Source organism: Phaseolus vulgaris, chromosome 9, assembly GCF_000499845.2.
Source record: "Phaseolus vulgaris cultivar G19833 chromosome 9, P. vulgaris v2.0, whole genome shotgun sequence".
Taxonomy (NCBI): Eukaryota; Viridiplantae; Streptophyta; class Magnoliopsida; order Fabales; family Fabaceae; genus Phaseolus; species Phaseolus vulgaris.
Genome location: NC_023751.2, coordinates 13325884 through 13342616, shown reverse-complemented (window position 1 = coordinate 13342616; position 16733 = coordinate 13325884). Strand labels below are relative to the sequence as shown.

Below are 16733 nucleotides of genomic sequence, written 5' to 3'. Positions count from 1 at the left end.
AAATTGAGTCCTAAGTCAAGTCGAATAAGGACTGAAATATACATAAGAGAACAACATCATCTCGAACAAAAAAATATTCATATTGTTAAACACACAAAAAGAACGTGTCCCAACATTACTAGATCGTCCACTTCTCCTCATTAATTATGTTTTATTTCGCACAAACTATTTAATATACCATTGAAAAAAATATTAAATGAATTATCTTCTTTCATTTATTTTCCTTTTTATGATCAACATATATTTATTTAGTATTGTCTTATATCTCTTATATTTATCTTATTTTGATTTTGATTTTATTTTTTTATATCTTTTATCTTTATCTTATTTTGTTTTGCCTTTATTTTATATCTTTTATGTTTTTAGTTATTATTTCTTTTTCTACCATTCTTTATTTAATTATGTTTTTTTTTTATTGTTGCTGTTTTTATTTTTTATACTTATTTATTTTTGTATTTTTTTCTTCTCATTTTTAAGCATGTAGCATTTGCATTAGTTTTGTTTTTAGTATTTTGCATTTACGGTAGACATTTCAATATTATTTGTGTCCACTACTAAATAATATTAATTGACTTTAGCTTTTTTTATAATTATGTCCTGTATTTTTTACTTGAAATTAACATGATTACATCATCAATAATAATAAAAATAAATATTAATTTATGTTTATAGATTCAACTTTTATGTTGCTATAGGAATTAATTTTTTATTTTTTCATTCTTTAAATAATTTTAAACTAGATATTTTTATTTTGTAAAAAATTATTTCTTTATTTATTAATTATATTTCTAACTATTTTATTATTATTATTTTTTTAAACTTTTGAAATGGTGCTAGAGAAATAAAAATAAAAGGGAATTAGATAGAAAAATTAAAATAAAAAGATGATAAATGAGAAAATAAAAATTTAAATAGTGATATATAAGGAATTTTAAAAATGAGATTAAAAAACAAAAAAGTTATGTAAAATTTGAAAACGCAATTTACCACCTCTAGCCATATTTAAAAGAATTTTGATAGGGTTTTATAAATTGAAATTAAGATATTGAATTTGTTTGATTTTCCCTTTCCCTCCTTCTTTTCTCTCAACCGAACAGTCGCTCCAGCACATGGAGGCAGCCGGAGGAGCTCCCTTGAACCCTTCCGTCCAAGAAGTCTTCCTGGATTTCAAGGGCCGCAGAACAGCCATTGTTAAGGCCCTCACCACCGGTACTCTTCAATGTCATTCTTAATTCTTAAAATCACGTTTTTCTTCCTCGCCTTAACGTTTTTTCTTTGCGCAGATTTTAAAGACTTCTTTCAGCAATGTGATCCAGGTTTTTATTTCTGTGTCTCTCTACGTTTCTTGCGTCCTCTGTTTCTTTCCTATTGTATTCAAATCAGTTTATTTTTACGTTTTCGTGTTTACTAGAATCTTTTTCGGCTCTTTTTTCTTTTTCTTTTCGACTTACATTAGTATGCCTTGTGATTCCAACGCGGTGTGTAATGAAAAGCCAAATGTTAGTGCTTCTGGATTGTATCTGATATGGTGTGCGATCATTGTTTCTCCGTCCCTAATTAATTCTCTTTTATATCAAACTTAGTGGACACGAACCTGATGATAAATAGTTCAATGCATGGCGTTGAAATTGAAAAGTTTTCTTTTTTCTGCTTGCTTTGTTCACATTCTTACCATAAAGTGGTACTGCCGCATCAGAATTGGGATGGGAATATTATTTCTTCAGATGGTTGTAGATTTCAATTAAATTTGCCTATTTTTAGTAGTTGGTCCTAAAGTTTTTTACTTGGTCATTTATCCTAACTTTCTTTTTGTTGTACACTTTTAATTTTCAATAGCTCTATTTGATTTGTATTAACTTTATGATACAGAGAAGGAATATCTTTGTCTTTATACACTTTTAATTTTCAATAGCTGTATTTGATTTGTATAATCTTTGTGACACAGAGAAGGAAGATCTTTGTCTTTATGGATTTCCTGATGAAGTCTGGCAAGTCGATCTGCCAGCTGAGGAGGTGCCTGCAGAAATTCCAGAGCCAGTATTAGGTATTAACTTTGCCAGAGACGGGATGGAAAAAAAGGACTGGCTATCCTTTGTTGCTGCCCACAGTGATTCATGGTTAATATCTGTGGCCATGTTTTTTGGTGCAAGATTTGGGTTTAATAAGGCTGATAGGTAACTGTTTTACTGCACTAACCAGTTATTTTTCTTAAAAGAGGGATGAGTTTTTATTTTCGGTAACACATCTTTATCTCTAGGGTCAACTGTTAGGATGCTTACGCATTGTTTTTAATACTATTGTCTAAATTTTTTCCTTAGATAGGTTGAATGTATCTTGTTACGGGCAAAGGTATTCTGTTGATTTAATTGCGCCTGAAATAAATAATGAAACATTTGGTTACAAGATGCTAAAAATGGGGATTTTACCTTATTCATAACAATACTGGACTTGGATTTCATTTCTGTATTTGTTAGAGTTGAAAAGCAAAACTGTAATTGATACAATAAATGTTAAATTCAGGTACAGAAGTCAAGCTTTAGGTGGAGAGCTGATTTTTCCTTATTAACTTTAATAATGGAGTGTTTCAGTACTTCCTCTTATTTATTTAGTTAATGATATTTTGATGAATGTTTTCAAATTTGTATCTTTCATTAATATCTATTTCTCATTCTTCATGTGCAGGAGTCATCTTTTTAATATGATAAATGATCTTCCAACAGTATTTGACGTTGTTGTTGGGAAGGTCAAGAAACAAGGAAAGAAAAAGTCATCAGCTTCTAATCATGACAACAACAAATCTAAATCAAACACCAAGGTATACAAGCTGAGAAAACAAACTAACCGTTAGTAGTTGTTTGCTGATGGCATAGCTTTAGTTTTACAATGAAAGCTTATTACTTTTGGCTTTCCAGATGCTAACTTTTGAACTGAAAGTAAATTAATATATATTTTGGCACAGAAATTCAATTCTACAGTGGAAAGTTGAATGTACCGTAGCTAATTATTATGGTTTGATATTTGCAGAGAGGTTTTGAATCTCAAGGAAATTATTCAAAAGCAATGGAAGTAAAGGACGAGGATGATTTGGAAGAGGAGGACGAAGAACATGGAGAGACACTTTGTGGAGCATGTGGAGAGAGCGATGCGGCTGATGCTGGTGGATTCTGGATTTGCTGTGACGTTTGCGAAAGGTGGTTTCATGGGAAATGTGTGAAGATTACCCGTGCTAAGGCTGAGTATATCAAGCATTACAAATGTCCATCTTGCAGCAACAAGAAGCTCGTCAATTGTAGCTTCTAGTTAATCTAATTTCAGATTTTGTATTAGTTATCTTAGGTAGTAATTTGGACATTTGGGAATCTTAGTTTTATTAGCCCGGGTCCGAGTCTGAGAATAAAACGGCTCCTACTTTTAAAACCCAATCGCAGGATCAGGTTATACATTTTTTTGTATTTTTTAAGTGTTGCATTTGCATGCGTATAATAGGGGGTATAATAGGGGTACGTGTTGTCTTCCATTTAAGTATTAAGGTTGCAGCTGCATATGAGTAGTCTCTGGCATAAAGGCAAATTACCGCAGGGAAATTATATTTTACTGGCCCCAACTAAAGATTCAGTTCACGCAATCTGTTGTCCTCCTTTGCTGTGAATCATACATTCTATGTTCAACAATTATAGGTGGCAAGCGTTGGGTGCAAGTACTGAAGGAAAATACTGCTAAGGCAACTCAACAATTAACAATTGGGTCTTGTGGTGGAGTTGCCCCAACCAGAATACAAGTGGTCCAATTCACTGAATACTGCCATGTGAGGTTATCGATTGTAATTTTTCCTTTTTGCTACAATATATATGTGTGTCACATTACGAGTATTTTATAAAAAAGAAAAAATACAAAAATAAAATATTATAATATTACATTTATTATAATATTAACAAATTAAATAGATTACACAATCTATTATACCACTGCAATAAATAAAAGTAAAAATTAGATGAAATGATACTAATTCACGTAAGATTTAAATTATTATAGAAACAAAGTAAAAAACCAAAACAAAAATATAGTCCAATATATGTTCCATTTTTACTTTAAAGTTCATTATATTATTTAATTAACAAATTAAAAATAAACAACTTATTTATTATTTTAATTTAATAACTATTACATAAAGATTTTGGAAACAAAATTCAATAAGTAGCAATAAATAAAGGGCAATCTAATTGACAAAGTAGGTCAATCAATAAACAATAAGAATTGAATAACATAATTGGATTATTTATTTAGTTGACATAAATTGAGAGTTAAACAATATTGGATTATAATGTTATGTCAACATATTTCAATCACCGCTTTAGATAACTTAAATGTAAAACTGATAGAAGAAAATATATGAAAGATAAAAGACTAATTTTGTACTTGTCATACTTGGTAAGACATTATATTTATTACAATTTTACCACAAAAGCAAAAGTATGATGACACATTTTTTTAAAAAAAAGTAAGAAACAATAAACAATTATATAAAAAAATGATTTATTCTAAAAGGTGAATAACTCGAATTATATAATTTTGTGTGTTAACCTCTCTTTCAAAAACAATTTTATCACTAGGGGTGAAGATTGATCACACTATACAAAATGTGTATATACACAATTATAGATTTGTTTCATCTCAGTATCAATCCTACAAATATAAAATTTAATAAGCAGCGACTACAAAATGTTCTTCAAATGCAGCCTACACATAAAAAAGTAGTTTTAGTTAGAATAATCTAAACCATATGAAATCTAAACAACATGAACAAACATATGAAATACAGTGCAAAATACATGTGACAAAACTATTATCAATCTGAATATCATATTATTCGCATAATCTAAAGTGCATAATTCAATAGAAGCAAAACAATTAGGAAGAAAAAAATATATGAAATGCAGTACAGATATAAAAACTAAAGAGGATGAAAATCCAACTGAAATGAAGTGCAGAATCAATATAAACAAAACAATGAGAAAGAAAAAACATTAAATGCCAATAACAGTTTACTAAGAACGGTTAATGCTGACAGTTCATAATATTTTACTAATTCTGACCACCCTTGATTAATGTAAGAACACAATGATCAAGTTCAACCGCAAACTCGAAACCCTAAACCCTAAACTCAGTAGTAAAACCACAATCAAAAAAAAAAATCTTTTAAAAATCATAAAAGTAATGTTACTATTAAAAAAGAAATACAGCATACATTACCACATAGGTTCATAGAGTTGAACATGCACTTGGTTGGTAGAACTACTATCTCAAAATCTGAATATTGCCATGTGAGGTTATCAATCGTAATTTCCTTTTTGCTACCATAAATATATATATATATATATATAAAGAATACATATCAATATCAAACATAATAAAGAATTAGTAGTATAATATAATCAAATATAATAAAGAGAGAAACGATATGACATGACATACTATGTTGTGACAAAAAAAATTGTTGGACGCGTCATTATATGAAGCAAATGGTGGCTGAAATGGTAGAAACCAAGTGCCCAATACTTTTTTTCAGGTCTAAATATTTGTAGCCAGTGAGTTTGTCATTTAAGTTATACGAATTAATAAAAAAAAATTAAATGCTATGAGATGCTCAATGAACTTTTTTAGTCTTCTCGAAATTTGAATGAAAGATAAATAAGTTCAGATTTCACTAAATCTCTAGATGAAACTCATTTTTTCGTCGATAAGGTAATTGCACACACTGTTTCAAATTTAATGATTTAATATAATGGTATTTTATTTCTTTCTTTTGGAGTATATAAACACGACGTTTTTTCTTATATATTTTGTGGTTAAGCTAGGTTTGACTTCCTTAATCTTTAAAAAAATTAATTTAATCGTTTTTATTTTGAAAACGAATTGAAATATTCCTTTATGCCATGTCTATTAAATTTATTATTAAAAAATAAATTGACATTTTTTACCACCAATTTGATAGAAGGTGGAGAAGGAAGAAAAACGAAGAGTAAAAAATGAAGTGCAATGGAAGTGGTGTGGAAGGGAATGATGGGGTGGCGTGAATAAAGAGAAAAACTGTTTTATAAAGTTAATAAAGTTAATTTTAAAATTAATAACTTTTTATAAAAATATTATCTTTTACAGTGGCCATAATTTAGATATCTTTTTGCATTTTTTTTTATTTAACAAGTAATTTTGATAATATTTTTAAGTAGTTATCCATTATAAAAAAATCCGTCTGAATTATGACTGTCATATGGTTTTGTTAAACGGGATTAACATATTTTACTATTTAAAAAATTAAAATTAGCAGAATTTTAGACACAGTTTACCACCATCTATATTTTTTTTTGTTGATATTTTAAATAAATTATCCATAAATATAAAAACCGCATATGTGTGGACAATTATAGGGGTTTATAAAATAAATTTGAATAATTCTATTATTTTAAAAATTGAAATTTACATCGAATTTTAAAATCCAATCTTTACCTTACATCTATACTTTAAAAAAATATATAACTAAAAAAAATCTTTTCTAAATCTGCTAAAGAAACTTCTATAGAAAGTGATGACACCAACTTCATTTTATACTAATAACAAAATATTAATATTTATAATAAAAAAATTAAAAATATAAATAAAATTTCCTTAATAAAAATATAAACAAAAAGTAAAATATTAAAATAATTTTTAAAAATAAAAAATTATAAATAATTAAAATATTAATATGTATTTGTAGATAGAGCATGAGTGTCAAAAAAAATATTTTTGTTTATAAAATGAGATTAACCTGTCCTATTACTTTTTAAAGATTTAGAAGTTGGGTCAAATTTTAAAACACGGTTTACCATCCATAAATAAATAAATAAAAAACAATATTTTCGATAATCTTTTAAAAAAAAAACATAAATACAAAGATCTCATAGGATTTCAAAAAAATGGGAATAAGTCAGATCAAATTTCAAAACATAATTTACCTCTATTTTTTTTAAAAATGATTCCGGTAAATTAAAAAAGAACAAAATCCCACCAAAGTTTTGAGGACTGTATGGTTTTATAAATGGGATTATCGTATTTTATTTTTATTTTTATTTTTAAAAGTTAGGTCAAATTGTAAAACTCAGTTACTATGCAGAATTTATTTATTTTTGTGAATTTTTTAAAAATTGATACCAAAATAAAAAATAATAGCGCTAAAGTGATTGTGTTGGTAGGGTTTTATAAATTGGGATTAACCTATTGAATTTGTTTGAAAAGAGAGAGAGAGAAGAAGAAGGGGTGGTGAAAGAGTTTGGCATCTTTGTTTGTTTCCCTTTCCCTCCATCTTTTCCTTTAACTGAACACACTCTCTCTAGCACATGGACGCAGCCGGAGGAGCTCCCTACAATCCCCGTTCCGTCAACGAGGTCTTCCGAGATTTCAAGGGCCGCAGAGCCGCCATTGTTAAGGCCCTCACCACCGGTACCCTTCAATTTCTTTCTTAATTCTTTTTTTCAATTTCAATTACGCCTTTCTTCCTCGCCGTAACGTTTTCTTTCTTACGCAGATGTTGAATTGTTCTATCAGCAGTGTGATCCAGGTATTTTTGTTTCTGCGTCTCTCTACTTGTTTTTTTACCTTATCTCTATTGAATCCATGCCTCTTCTCGTTTCTTTCCACTTGTAAATTGATTTTTTGTTCCGCTTTCGTATTTGATTTTACCTGACTAATTCTCTACCTCTTGTCAAATGCCCTACTTAGCTACCGAATATTTCTGTCTTTTTTTTCCTTTTTGAAATTTCATTATTAATCTTTGTGATTCTAACGCCGAGTACCTCTGGATATATCAAACTATTTCGACACGAACCTGATGATAAATAGTTCAATAAATCTCGTTGAAATTGAATTTTTTTTTTTCCTGCTTGCTTTGTGCTCATTACCACAACGTGATACTGCCGCTGCTGAATTGGGAAGGGGAATATTTCTTAATGTGTTTGTAGATTTCAATTAAATCTGCTTCTTTTTTTATACTTGGGCCAAATTTTTGCTTGGTTGACCACTTCACTTTCCAACTGAAATCGGATCAAACTGATACGTGATACCGGGCCTCACTTTACTGTTTGTTCTTAATTTATCATTCATGTATGCTGTGTTACCGGGATCTAAATTTTAGTTTCATTCTAGTTTCTTTCAAGTCCATCTGTCCTAGCTTTCTTTCTGGTGTACAAGGGTTGGTGCGATTTATTTGTACACTTCTGAATTTGTGATACAGATAAGGAAAATCTTTGTCTTTATGGATTTCCTAACGAGCACTGGGAAGTCAATCTACCTGCTGAGGAGGTTCCTCCAGAGCTTCCAGAACCAGCATTAGGTATTAACTTTGCCAGAGACGGGATGGAAGAAAAGGACTGGCTATCCTTGGTTGCTGTGCACAGTGATTCATGGTTAATTTCTGTGGCCATGTATTTTGGTGCAAGATTTGGATTTGATAGGGCTGATAGGTAACTGTTCTCTTTCCATTTTTAATTTGCACGTTTCATGTACTTTTACTCTACAAACTAGTTTTTTTTTCCTTAAGTGGGTATGTTTGATCTTCAATAACACACCTTTAGGGTCAACTTTTAGAATGCCTGGACACTGTTTTCCATTTTATGTTCTTAATTTTTACCCTTGATGGTTTGAGTTTTTAATGTATCTTGTTTTGGACAAAGTTATTCTGCTGATTTAGTTGCGCTTGAAATAAATAAATGAAGCATTAGGTTATAAGAAACAAGATGTTAAAATCGGGATTTTTCCTTAAATTGAGAAGGGAATTAAATTGCAAATAGTAGATTGAATAGCAGGTTTATAAAATTCATAACACATATATAATCCATAAAGAAACATATAACATACTGGATCTGGATTTCATATCAACTAACCCAAACTGTAATTTATACAATAAATGTTAAATGCAGGTACAGAAGTTCAAGCTTTTGTTGAAAGGCTGATTTTTCCTTGTTAACTTTGATGATACAGTGTTTCAGTTTGCACCTTCTAAATAATTAGATTCTTTACCCTTTTGTTTTTGTAGTTAATTTCATATTTTGATATATGTTTTCAATTTTATTTTTCTTCCATTAATATCTATATCTCATTCTTCATGTGCAGGAAGAGTCTTTTCAGTATGATAAATGATCTTCCAACAATATTTGAGGTTGTTTCAGGGAAGTCCAAGAAACAAGGAAAGGAAAAGTCATCAGTTTCTAGTCATGACAATAACAAATCTAAACCAAACTCCAAGGTATACAAACCATTAATAGTTTTTTGCTGATGGCATAGCTTTAGATTTACACCGAAGCTAATTACTTTTTTTCTTTAATTTGATACAAGATTTGGGTTAGTTTAACCTCTTTGAACTCCTGCTGGTGAACAAACAAACAAATGCTTCTGTTTTAAGAGAATTTCCTTTTTCAAAAGAAGGGTATGAAGGCTGTAGTGTTTTCTAGATGCTAACATTTGAACTGAAACTAAATGAATATAGTGCAAAGTTTAATGTATTACCAATGGTAGTTAGAGATCTAAATAAAATAAGTAGTATATGTTTATATCCAACAGCAATAATGCATTGGAGGAGGTGAAAAGGTTATATAATCCTTCTTTTTAGACCTTAAAGTCTTGTAATGAGATACAAGCGCCAAATTTGTTTTCCCCCTTTAGATAATGTCTATTGGTTTAAAAATTGCAGAGAGGTTCTGAATCACAAGAAAAGTATTCAAAATCAATGGAATCAAAGGATGAGGGTGCTTTGGAAAAGTACGATGAAGAGCATGGAGAGACACTCTGTGGGGCATGTGGAGAGAACTATGCTATTGATGCTGATGAGTTCTGGATTTGCTGTGACATTTGTGAGAGGTGGTTTCATGGAAAATGTGTGAGGATTACCCCTGCGAAGGCTGAGGGTATCAAGCATTACAAATGTCCATCTTGCAGCAACAAGAAAGCTCGTCAATAGTAGTTTCTAGTTTATTTATTTCAGATTTATGTCGGGTACTTTTATTGAATCCAAAATTTGGATATTTATGACTGCTTATTTGTTTACGCCTTCGTCAACTGCAGATTCCTTCTTAGATTTATATTAGGTACATGAGGTACTATTTATTCTATCCAAAAGTTAAGGTTTATTTCAGATTTATATTAGGTAATTTGGATATGCATGTTAAATATGTTAAATATTAGCATATATTTCCTTAGTCTTAGTGATGTCTGAAACATCTCGTTTAAGAAAGACTTCTACCTACCCGCAATAATTACCCGCAACAATAGTAAGATACACTCAAATCCGATAGCTTGCTTTTCATGATACCTCATAATATCTATTCAATATTTTTTCATAAGAGTATGAATTCGTAAAGTCCTAGAAATATTGAATAATTTTCAGGATGTACTCAAATTTTCATATTCTCTTATACACTAATAATTCTTTATATTATTATGTGATATTTTGCGTGTGAATCTCCTTCTTTCCTTGTCTTTGGTAAACTTTAGTACATCCAGGAGTAGGAACTCGGTTTGCAACACAAACCCTCCTTTTCCACCTCAGGATTTCAATGCTCCAACCTCGGGATTTCAATGCTCCATTCTGGTAAGAAGAAAACTCATTAAAAGAAAAACTATGTTATCTTCTGTTAATTTTATATTTTGCCTATAATATCATTGTTATAAGTTCTTCCATTCGAATAGATCGGAACATAAGCGGAAAACATAATACTTGTTTGAGCTCTTCCATTATTTACATTTTAAATAATAGTTTATGGAAAAAAAAAGGTTAGTCCGTAATAAGGATGTGGAAAAAATCCAAATTACAAAATTCAATCCATAATTATCCAAATTCATATTATCCATTTAAATGGATTTATCTCAAATCCATATTTTTGGATTTTAAATCCAATCCATTTAATTGGATATGGATTAGATATAAATTGAATACATTTTTGGATTATTCAAATTGCATTTTGGGTTGGATTTTGACTTGGCTCGATCCAGGTTGAGCCAAGACAATTCGGGCCTAGATTGAGCAAAGTTAGTCCAAGTCCACGTTGAGTTAAGTCATCCAGGCCCAAGTTGAATCGAGTCGATATGGGCCAAAGTCGAGCCAAGTCATTTCGGGTCAAAGTCGAGCCGAGTCAACCCTGGACCAAGTCGAGTTGAGTGGTTGATATTGAGTCAACCCGAGTCGGCTGGGGCTGATATTGAGCCGAGTTGGCCCGTGCCAATGTCTAGTCGAACCGATCCAGGCCCATATCGAGTTGAGTCTTTCGGGTCCGATATTGAGTCGAGCGGGCTCAGGCCGATATTCAGACGACAGAGCCAGGGCTAATGTCGACCCGAGCGTGCCCAGGCCGATGTCGAGCTGAGCGGGCCAAGACCGATACTAAGTCGAGCGGGCCCTGGCTAATGTCGAGTCGAGCAGGCCCGAGCAAATGTCAAGCTAAGCGGGCCCAGGTCGATGTCTAGCTGAGCGGGCCCGAGCCCATGTCGAGCTGAGTAGGCCCATGCCAAATTCAAGTCGAGCAAGGTTGGGTCGATGTCGAGTCGTTTAGGCCCAGGCCAATGTTGAGTTGCCCAGGACAATATCAAGTCGAGCGGGCCCAGACCGATGTCGCGGGCTCAAGTCGTTGTTGAGTCGAGCGAGCCCGGACCAATGTCGAGTCAAGCGGGCCCGAGCCGATTTCGAATCATTCGGGTCTGGGTCGATGTCAAGTCGAGCGGGCCCGAGCTTATGTAGAGTCATTTGGGTCCGAGCTGATGTAGAGTTGTCCGGGCCCATGTCGAATCGAGCGAGTTAGGGTCGATGTCGAATTGAGTGGGCCCGGGCCGATGACAGGTCGTCCAGGCCCAGGCCGATATCGAGTTGTTCGAGCCCGGACTGATGTCAAGTCGTCTGGGCCCGGGCCAATGTCGAGTCGAGCGAGTCTGGGCCGATGTCGAGCCGAGCGGGCCCGTACCGATTTCGAATCATTCAGGCCCAAGTCGATGTTGAGTCGAGCGGGCCAGGATCAATGTTGAGTCGAGTGGGCCCATACTGATGTTGAGTCATTCGGGCTCGAGCCGATGTCGAGTGGGCCCATGTCGATGTCGAGTTGTTCGGTTCTTGGTCGATGTCGAGTCCTCTGGGCCCAGGCCGATGTCGAGTCGTCCGGGCCCGAACCGATGTCGAGTCGTCCAGGACCGGGTCGATGTTGAGACGTTCGGCCCGACTCGATGTTGAGCCGTCTGGGTTTGGGTCGTTCTTGAGCTGAGTTGGTCCGCATCCAAGTTGAGTCAGCTTAGGCCCAGTTCGAGTCAGGTTAGTTTGTGTCCATATCAAAATGAATTTAATGTAATTGACAAAGTAGATTTAATCTAATTAACAAAGTAAATTTAATCTAGATTTATTCCAAAGTGGATATGGATTTTAAATTCAATCCATTTATTTGGATTTGGATTGGATTTCGAAAAATCCAATCCATTCATTTTTCTAATTTTTTTTATCCATTTAGACAAACATACTTACTTTGTAACGTTTTTTTTTCTTAATCTTCTTTGTGATTTCCTTTTTAATTATTTGAATGCACTTTTTTTTAATTTTATTTTTAACAAAGTATTTTCCCTTTAAAAAATGATAATCTTTTAAAAATTAATACATATTTAAAACCATAATTACTTTAAAAATATCCCTAAACTTATACTTGCCCAAAAATATACATATGTAAGCAACAAAAAAATCTTCGAAAAACTCTTCAAACAAAAAAAGGGACTTCAATTATTATTTTTTTTTTAATTTTATACCAATGAATCATAAATAACCCATATAAAAAATTATAATGTTACATTTAATTCAAAAGTTAATAAATTTATGAATTTTTATCTTTATATCTTATTTAACTTTCTTACGTCTGGTAAGACCCAACTTATACTTTAATTTCTTTAAGTTGAAAATTAGTTAATAAGCCTTACATGAACTTATGAGTTTATTTTACTAAATATTATATAGATTTTTATAATTATGCTTTGTATTAATATAAATAGGCTCTTGTTTATGAGCTTGTTTTTCTAAATATTATATTAATTTTTATAATTATGCTTTGTATAATATATACTGGGCTCTTGTTAGAGGGAGCATCAAATTCAGATCTCTTGATCGTATTTTTCTTATCTTGTATTTTCTTGTGGCGAGCTTATAATTTATTCTGAATTATTTAATTTTGAATGAAAAAAATGTTTTTAATCAATTCATCCAAAAAGTTATGATATTGCCGTATCTTTTTTTAGCTCAATAATTTTTTTTGAGTTTTTTTTTATTCCACAGTTTAATTATACCTAATGATAGATTCGATATATTGCATTAAAAATTAGGTTGACTTAAATATATTTCATTCAAATCTAAATCCATATTTTTTGGATTTTAAATCCAATCTATTTAATTGGATATAGATTGAATACAATTTTGGATTATCCAAATTGCATTTTGGGTTAAATTTTGACTTAGCCTGATCCAGGTTGAGCCAAGACAATTCGGGTCCAGGTTGAGTAAAGTCAGCCCAAGTCCACCGAGCTGAGTCATCCAAGTCCAAGTCGAATCGAGTCGGTATGGGCAAAAGTCGAGCCAAGTCATTTCGGGCCAAAGTCGAGCCGAGTCAACCCTGGACCAAGTCGAGTTGAGTGGCCGATATTGAGCCGAGTTGGCCCATGCCAATGTCTAGTCGAGTCGGTCCAGGCCCATGTCGAGCTGAGTCTTTCGAGTCCGATATTGAGTTGAACGGGCCCATGCCAATATTCAGACGACAGAGCCAGGGCTAATGTCGACCCGAGCGTGCCCAGATGTCAAGTTGAGCAGGTCCAGGTCGATGTCGAGCCAAGCGAGCCAAGGCCGATACTAAGTCGAGCGGGCTCGGGCTAATGTCGAGTCGGGAGCAAATGTCAAGTCGAGCGGGCATGAGCCCATGTCGTGTTGAGTGGGCCCAGGCCCATGTCGAGTCGTCTAGGCCCAGGCCCATGTCGAGTCGTCTAGGCCCAGGTCGATGTTGAGTCGCACGGGCCCATGTCAAGTCGAGCAGGCTCAGATCGATGTTGAGCCCAACGGGCTTGGACCGATGTCGAGCCCAACAGGCTTGAACCGATGTCAAGTCGAGTGAGCCCGAATCAATGTCGAGCCTAACGAGCCCAGACCGATGTCGAATCGAGCGGGCCTGAGCCGATTTTGAATCATTCAGGGTCGGGTCGATGTCGAGTGGAGCGGGGACGGCCTGATGTCGAGTCGTTCGGGTCCTGGTTGATGTCGAGTCGATCGGGTCGGGCCGATGTAGAGTTGTCTGGGTCGAGGTCGATGTCGAGTCGAGCGAGCTAGGGCCGATGTCTAGTCAAGCGGGCCCGGGCCGATGACGAGTCGTCTAGGCCCAAGCCGTTGTCAAGTCGAATGAGCTTGGGTCGATGTCGAGCCGAGCGGGCCCGTGTCGATTTTGAATCATTCGGGCCCGAGTCGATGTTGAGTCGAGCGGGTCGAGATCGATGTTGAGTAGAGTTGGCTCGGGCAGATGTTGATTCGTTCGGGTCGAGGCCGATGTCGAGTCGTCCGGGTCAAGGCTGATGTCGAGGATTTCAGGCCCGTGTCGATGTTGAGTCGTCCGGGCCTGGGCCGATGTTGAGTCATCCAGGCCCGAATCGATGTCGAGTCGTTCGGGCCCAAACCGATTTCGAGTCGTCCGGGCTCAGGTTGATGTCGAGACGTACGAGCCCGACTCGATGTTGAGTCGTCTGGGTTTGGACCGTTGTTGAGCCGAATTGGTCCGTGTCCAGGTTGAGTCAGCTTAGGCCCAGTTTGAACCAGGTTAGTCTGTGTCCATATCAAAATGAATTTAATGTAATTGACAAAGTAGATTTAATCTAATTAACAAAATGAATTTAATCTAGATTTATTCCACTTTAAATAAATTTTAAAAAAATCCAAATATATTTGATCTAGTTAAAGTGGATAATCCATTTATTTGGATTTGGATAAAAATCCATGAAAACCATTGTAACTTCATTTTTCTTAATTTTTTTTATCCATTTAGACAAGCATACTTACTTTTTAATGTTTTTTTTTTCTTAATCTTCTTTGTGATTTCCTTTTTAATTATTTGAATGCACTTTTTTTTTAATTGTATTTTTAATAAAGTGTTTGCCCTTTAAAAAATGATAATCTTTTAAAAATTAATACATATTTAAAACCATAGTTACTTTAAAAATATCCCTAAACTTATTTGATTAGACGTATTTAAGATCGATAATTTTATTTAAATAAGTTGATGTAATGAGTATTAATAAATTTAATTTTTATTCATTTTCATAAATTTAAAATTATTTTTAAATATGTATTTAATATATTTTTAATTATTTTAATTGATTTAAAGTGAAAAATTATCTTTGTTAAATAAATAAATATAAATAATGGCTGCCTACGAGATTTACAAGAGTTAGATAGGTTCCATCTAGTATGGTCTTATAATTTTTTATGAATAAGTATAATTTTTTTATGTATCGTATGTATCTTTTTGTTAGCATACGAGTTTTGTTTTAATCTCCCATATATTTGTATTTTTTTTTAATAATATTTTTTTTATGTAATGATAAATTATTGTTGTTGTTTGAGGTGTCAGCTTAGCTGAGATGTCAAGTTCATGAAAACTTTTATAAAAAAAATAATTTGGAAATAACTAAGGTTATGATAATATAATATTATATAATATTATATAATTCATATTTAGATTTCCATGTTTGTTTAACATTTTTTTCTAGATTGATTATAATGGTTGGATATCTTAGATGTATTTGTGTTTGTCGAAATTACTTATTTAAAAGTGTTTAAATAAATATTTTTAATATTAACATATCTATTATTTTTTTTATCTCATTCAACTATGATAATATTTATTATTTTGAAAAAAAACTCATTATTAAAATGAATATAGTTTTTCTTCTGCTAAAAAAATGTTTGTGATTATTATTTTTATTATATCTTTAAGTTATTGGTGATTAATGTAAATTTTTAGAAATTTAATATTATGAATTCTTAGAAAAATGGTTATTTCTTTAAAATATATTACTTTTTACCTTGGTCCTGTTAATACTTATTTTGTTTGCATTTATTACAAATATTTTAACTTTTGTTTTTAATCTCTGTAAATATATTCTTTAATTTTAATTACTATATACATGTTTAGTTCATACAAATACAATAATTTTTTAATTCCTATAAATTATTACTTTCTGATTTTAGTTCATGATCATATTATATGTTGATATGATATTTATCAATTTTGTTAATGTTGATATGATATCATTTTCATTACATTTTATAGTAGAAAACAAAAGTAGGAGCAAGAACTAAAAGTTAAAAAATAAAATAAAAATATCCATATTTTACTGATAAAAATGAATTAAGTCTATATTTTTTAATTATAAAATGTATTCTGAATTTCACATACTGGAGTATCTCTCTACATAATAATATTAAATTTATTGTAGCAGATGAGTGAGGTACACAATTCAACTCCACCTTGGTCTTACTTCTGCAAATGGTTTCACTTGTTCAGTATTCAATGTTGGTTCTCATTGAGTAGCCCACAGAATAAATTAAGGTAGCTCTGGGATTGCAATTTTATTTTGTAGATTATTAGATAAATAAATAGAAGAACATCTAAAATAAATAAAAATACATAACAAAAATAAGATTACAA

General features: G+C 32.5%; 2 protein-coding genes across 2 annotated transcripts; both read left to right on the top strand.

The window, feature by feature from the left end:
- Nucleotides 1-1055: 1055 nt before the first annotated feature.
- LOC137822917 (PHD finger protein ALFIN-LIKE 4-like) lies at nucleotides 1056-3422 on the top strand. Its single transcript, XM_068627941.1, has 5 exons — nucleotides 1056-1209; nucleotides 1284-1316; nucleotides 1946-2174; nucleotides 2683-2815; nucleotides 3025-3422. The coding sequence occupies exons 1-5, from the start codon at nucleotides 1110-1112 to the stop codon at nucleotides 3298-3300; spliced, it is 771 nt and encodes a 256-aa protein (XP_068484042.1). The 5' UTR covers nucleotides 1056-1109; the 3' UTR covers nucleotides 3301-3422.
- A 3820-nt stretch (nucleotides 3423-7242) lies between these two features.
- On the top strand, nucleotides 7243-10168 carry LOC137820879 (PHD finger protein ALFIN-LIKE 4-like). Its single transcript, XM_068625179.1, has 5 exons — nucleotides 7243-7476; nucleotides 7562-7594; nucleotides 8267-8495; nucleotides 9145-9277; nucleotides 9722-10168. Exons 1-5 carry the CDS (start codon nucleotides 7374-7376, stop codon nucleotides 9986-9988), a joined length of 765 nt encoding a protein of 254 aa, XP_068481280.1. The 5' UTR covers nucleotides 7243-7373; the 3' UTR covers nucleotides 9989-10168.
- Nucleotides 10169-16733: the final 6565 nt, after the last annotated feature.

Excerpts from the sequence above, each read along its gene's own strand:
- LOC137822917 (XM_068627941.1), top strand. The coding sequence starts at position 1,110 with ATGGAGGCAGCCGGAGGAGCTCCCTTGAACCCTTCCGTCCAAGAAGTC. Across the intron at positions 1,317-1,945 it reads CTTTCAGCAATGTGATCCAG|AGAAGGAAGATCTTTGTCTT; the intron begins GTTTTTATTTCT and ends TTTGTGACACAG. Across the intron at positions 2,816-3,024 it reads AATCTAAATCAAACACCAAG|AGAGGTTTTGAATCTCAAGG; the intron begins GTATACAAGCTG and ends TGATATTTGCAG.
- LOC137820879 (XM_068625179.1), top strand. The coding sequence starts at position 7,374 with ATGGACGCAGCCGGAGGAGCTCCCTACAATCCCCGTTCCGTCAACGAG. Across the intron at positions 7,477-7,561 it reads TGTTAAGGCCCTCACCACCG|ATGTTGAATTGTTCTATCAG; the intron begins GTACCCTTCAAT and ends TTTCTTACGCAG. Across the intron at positions 7,595-8,266 it reads CTATCAGCAGTGTGATCCAG|ATAAGGAAAATCTTTGTCTT; the intron begins GTATTTTTGTTT and ends TTTGTGATACAG.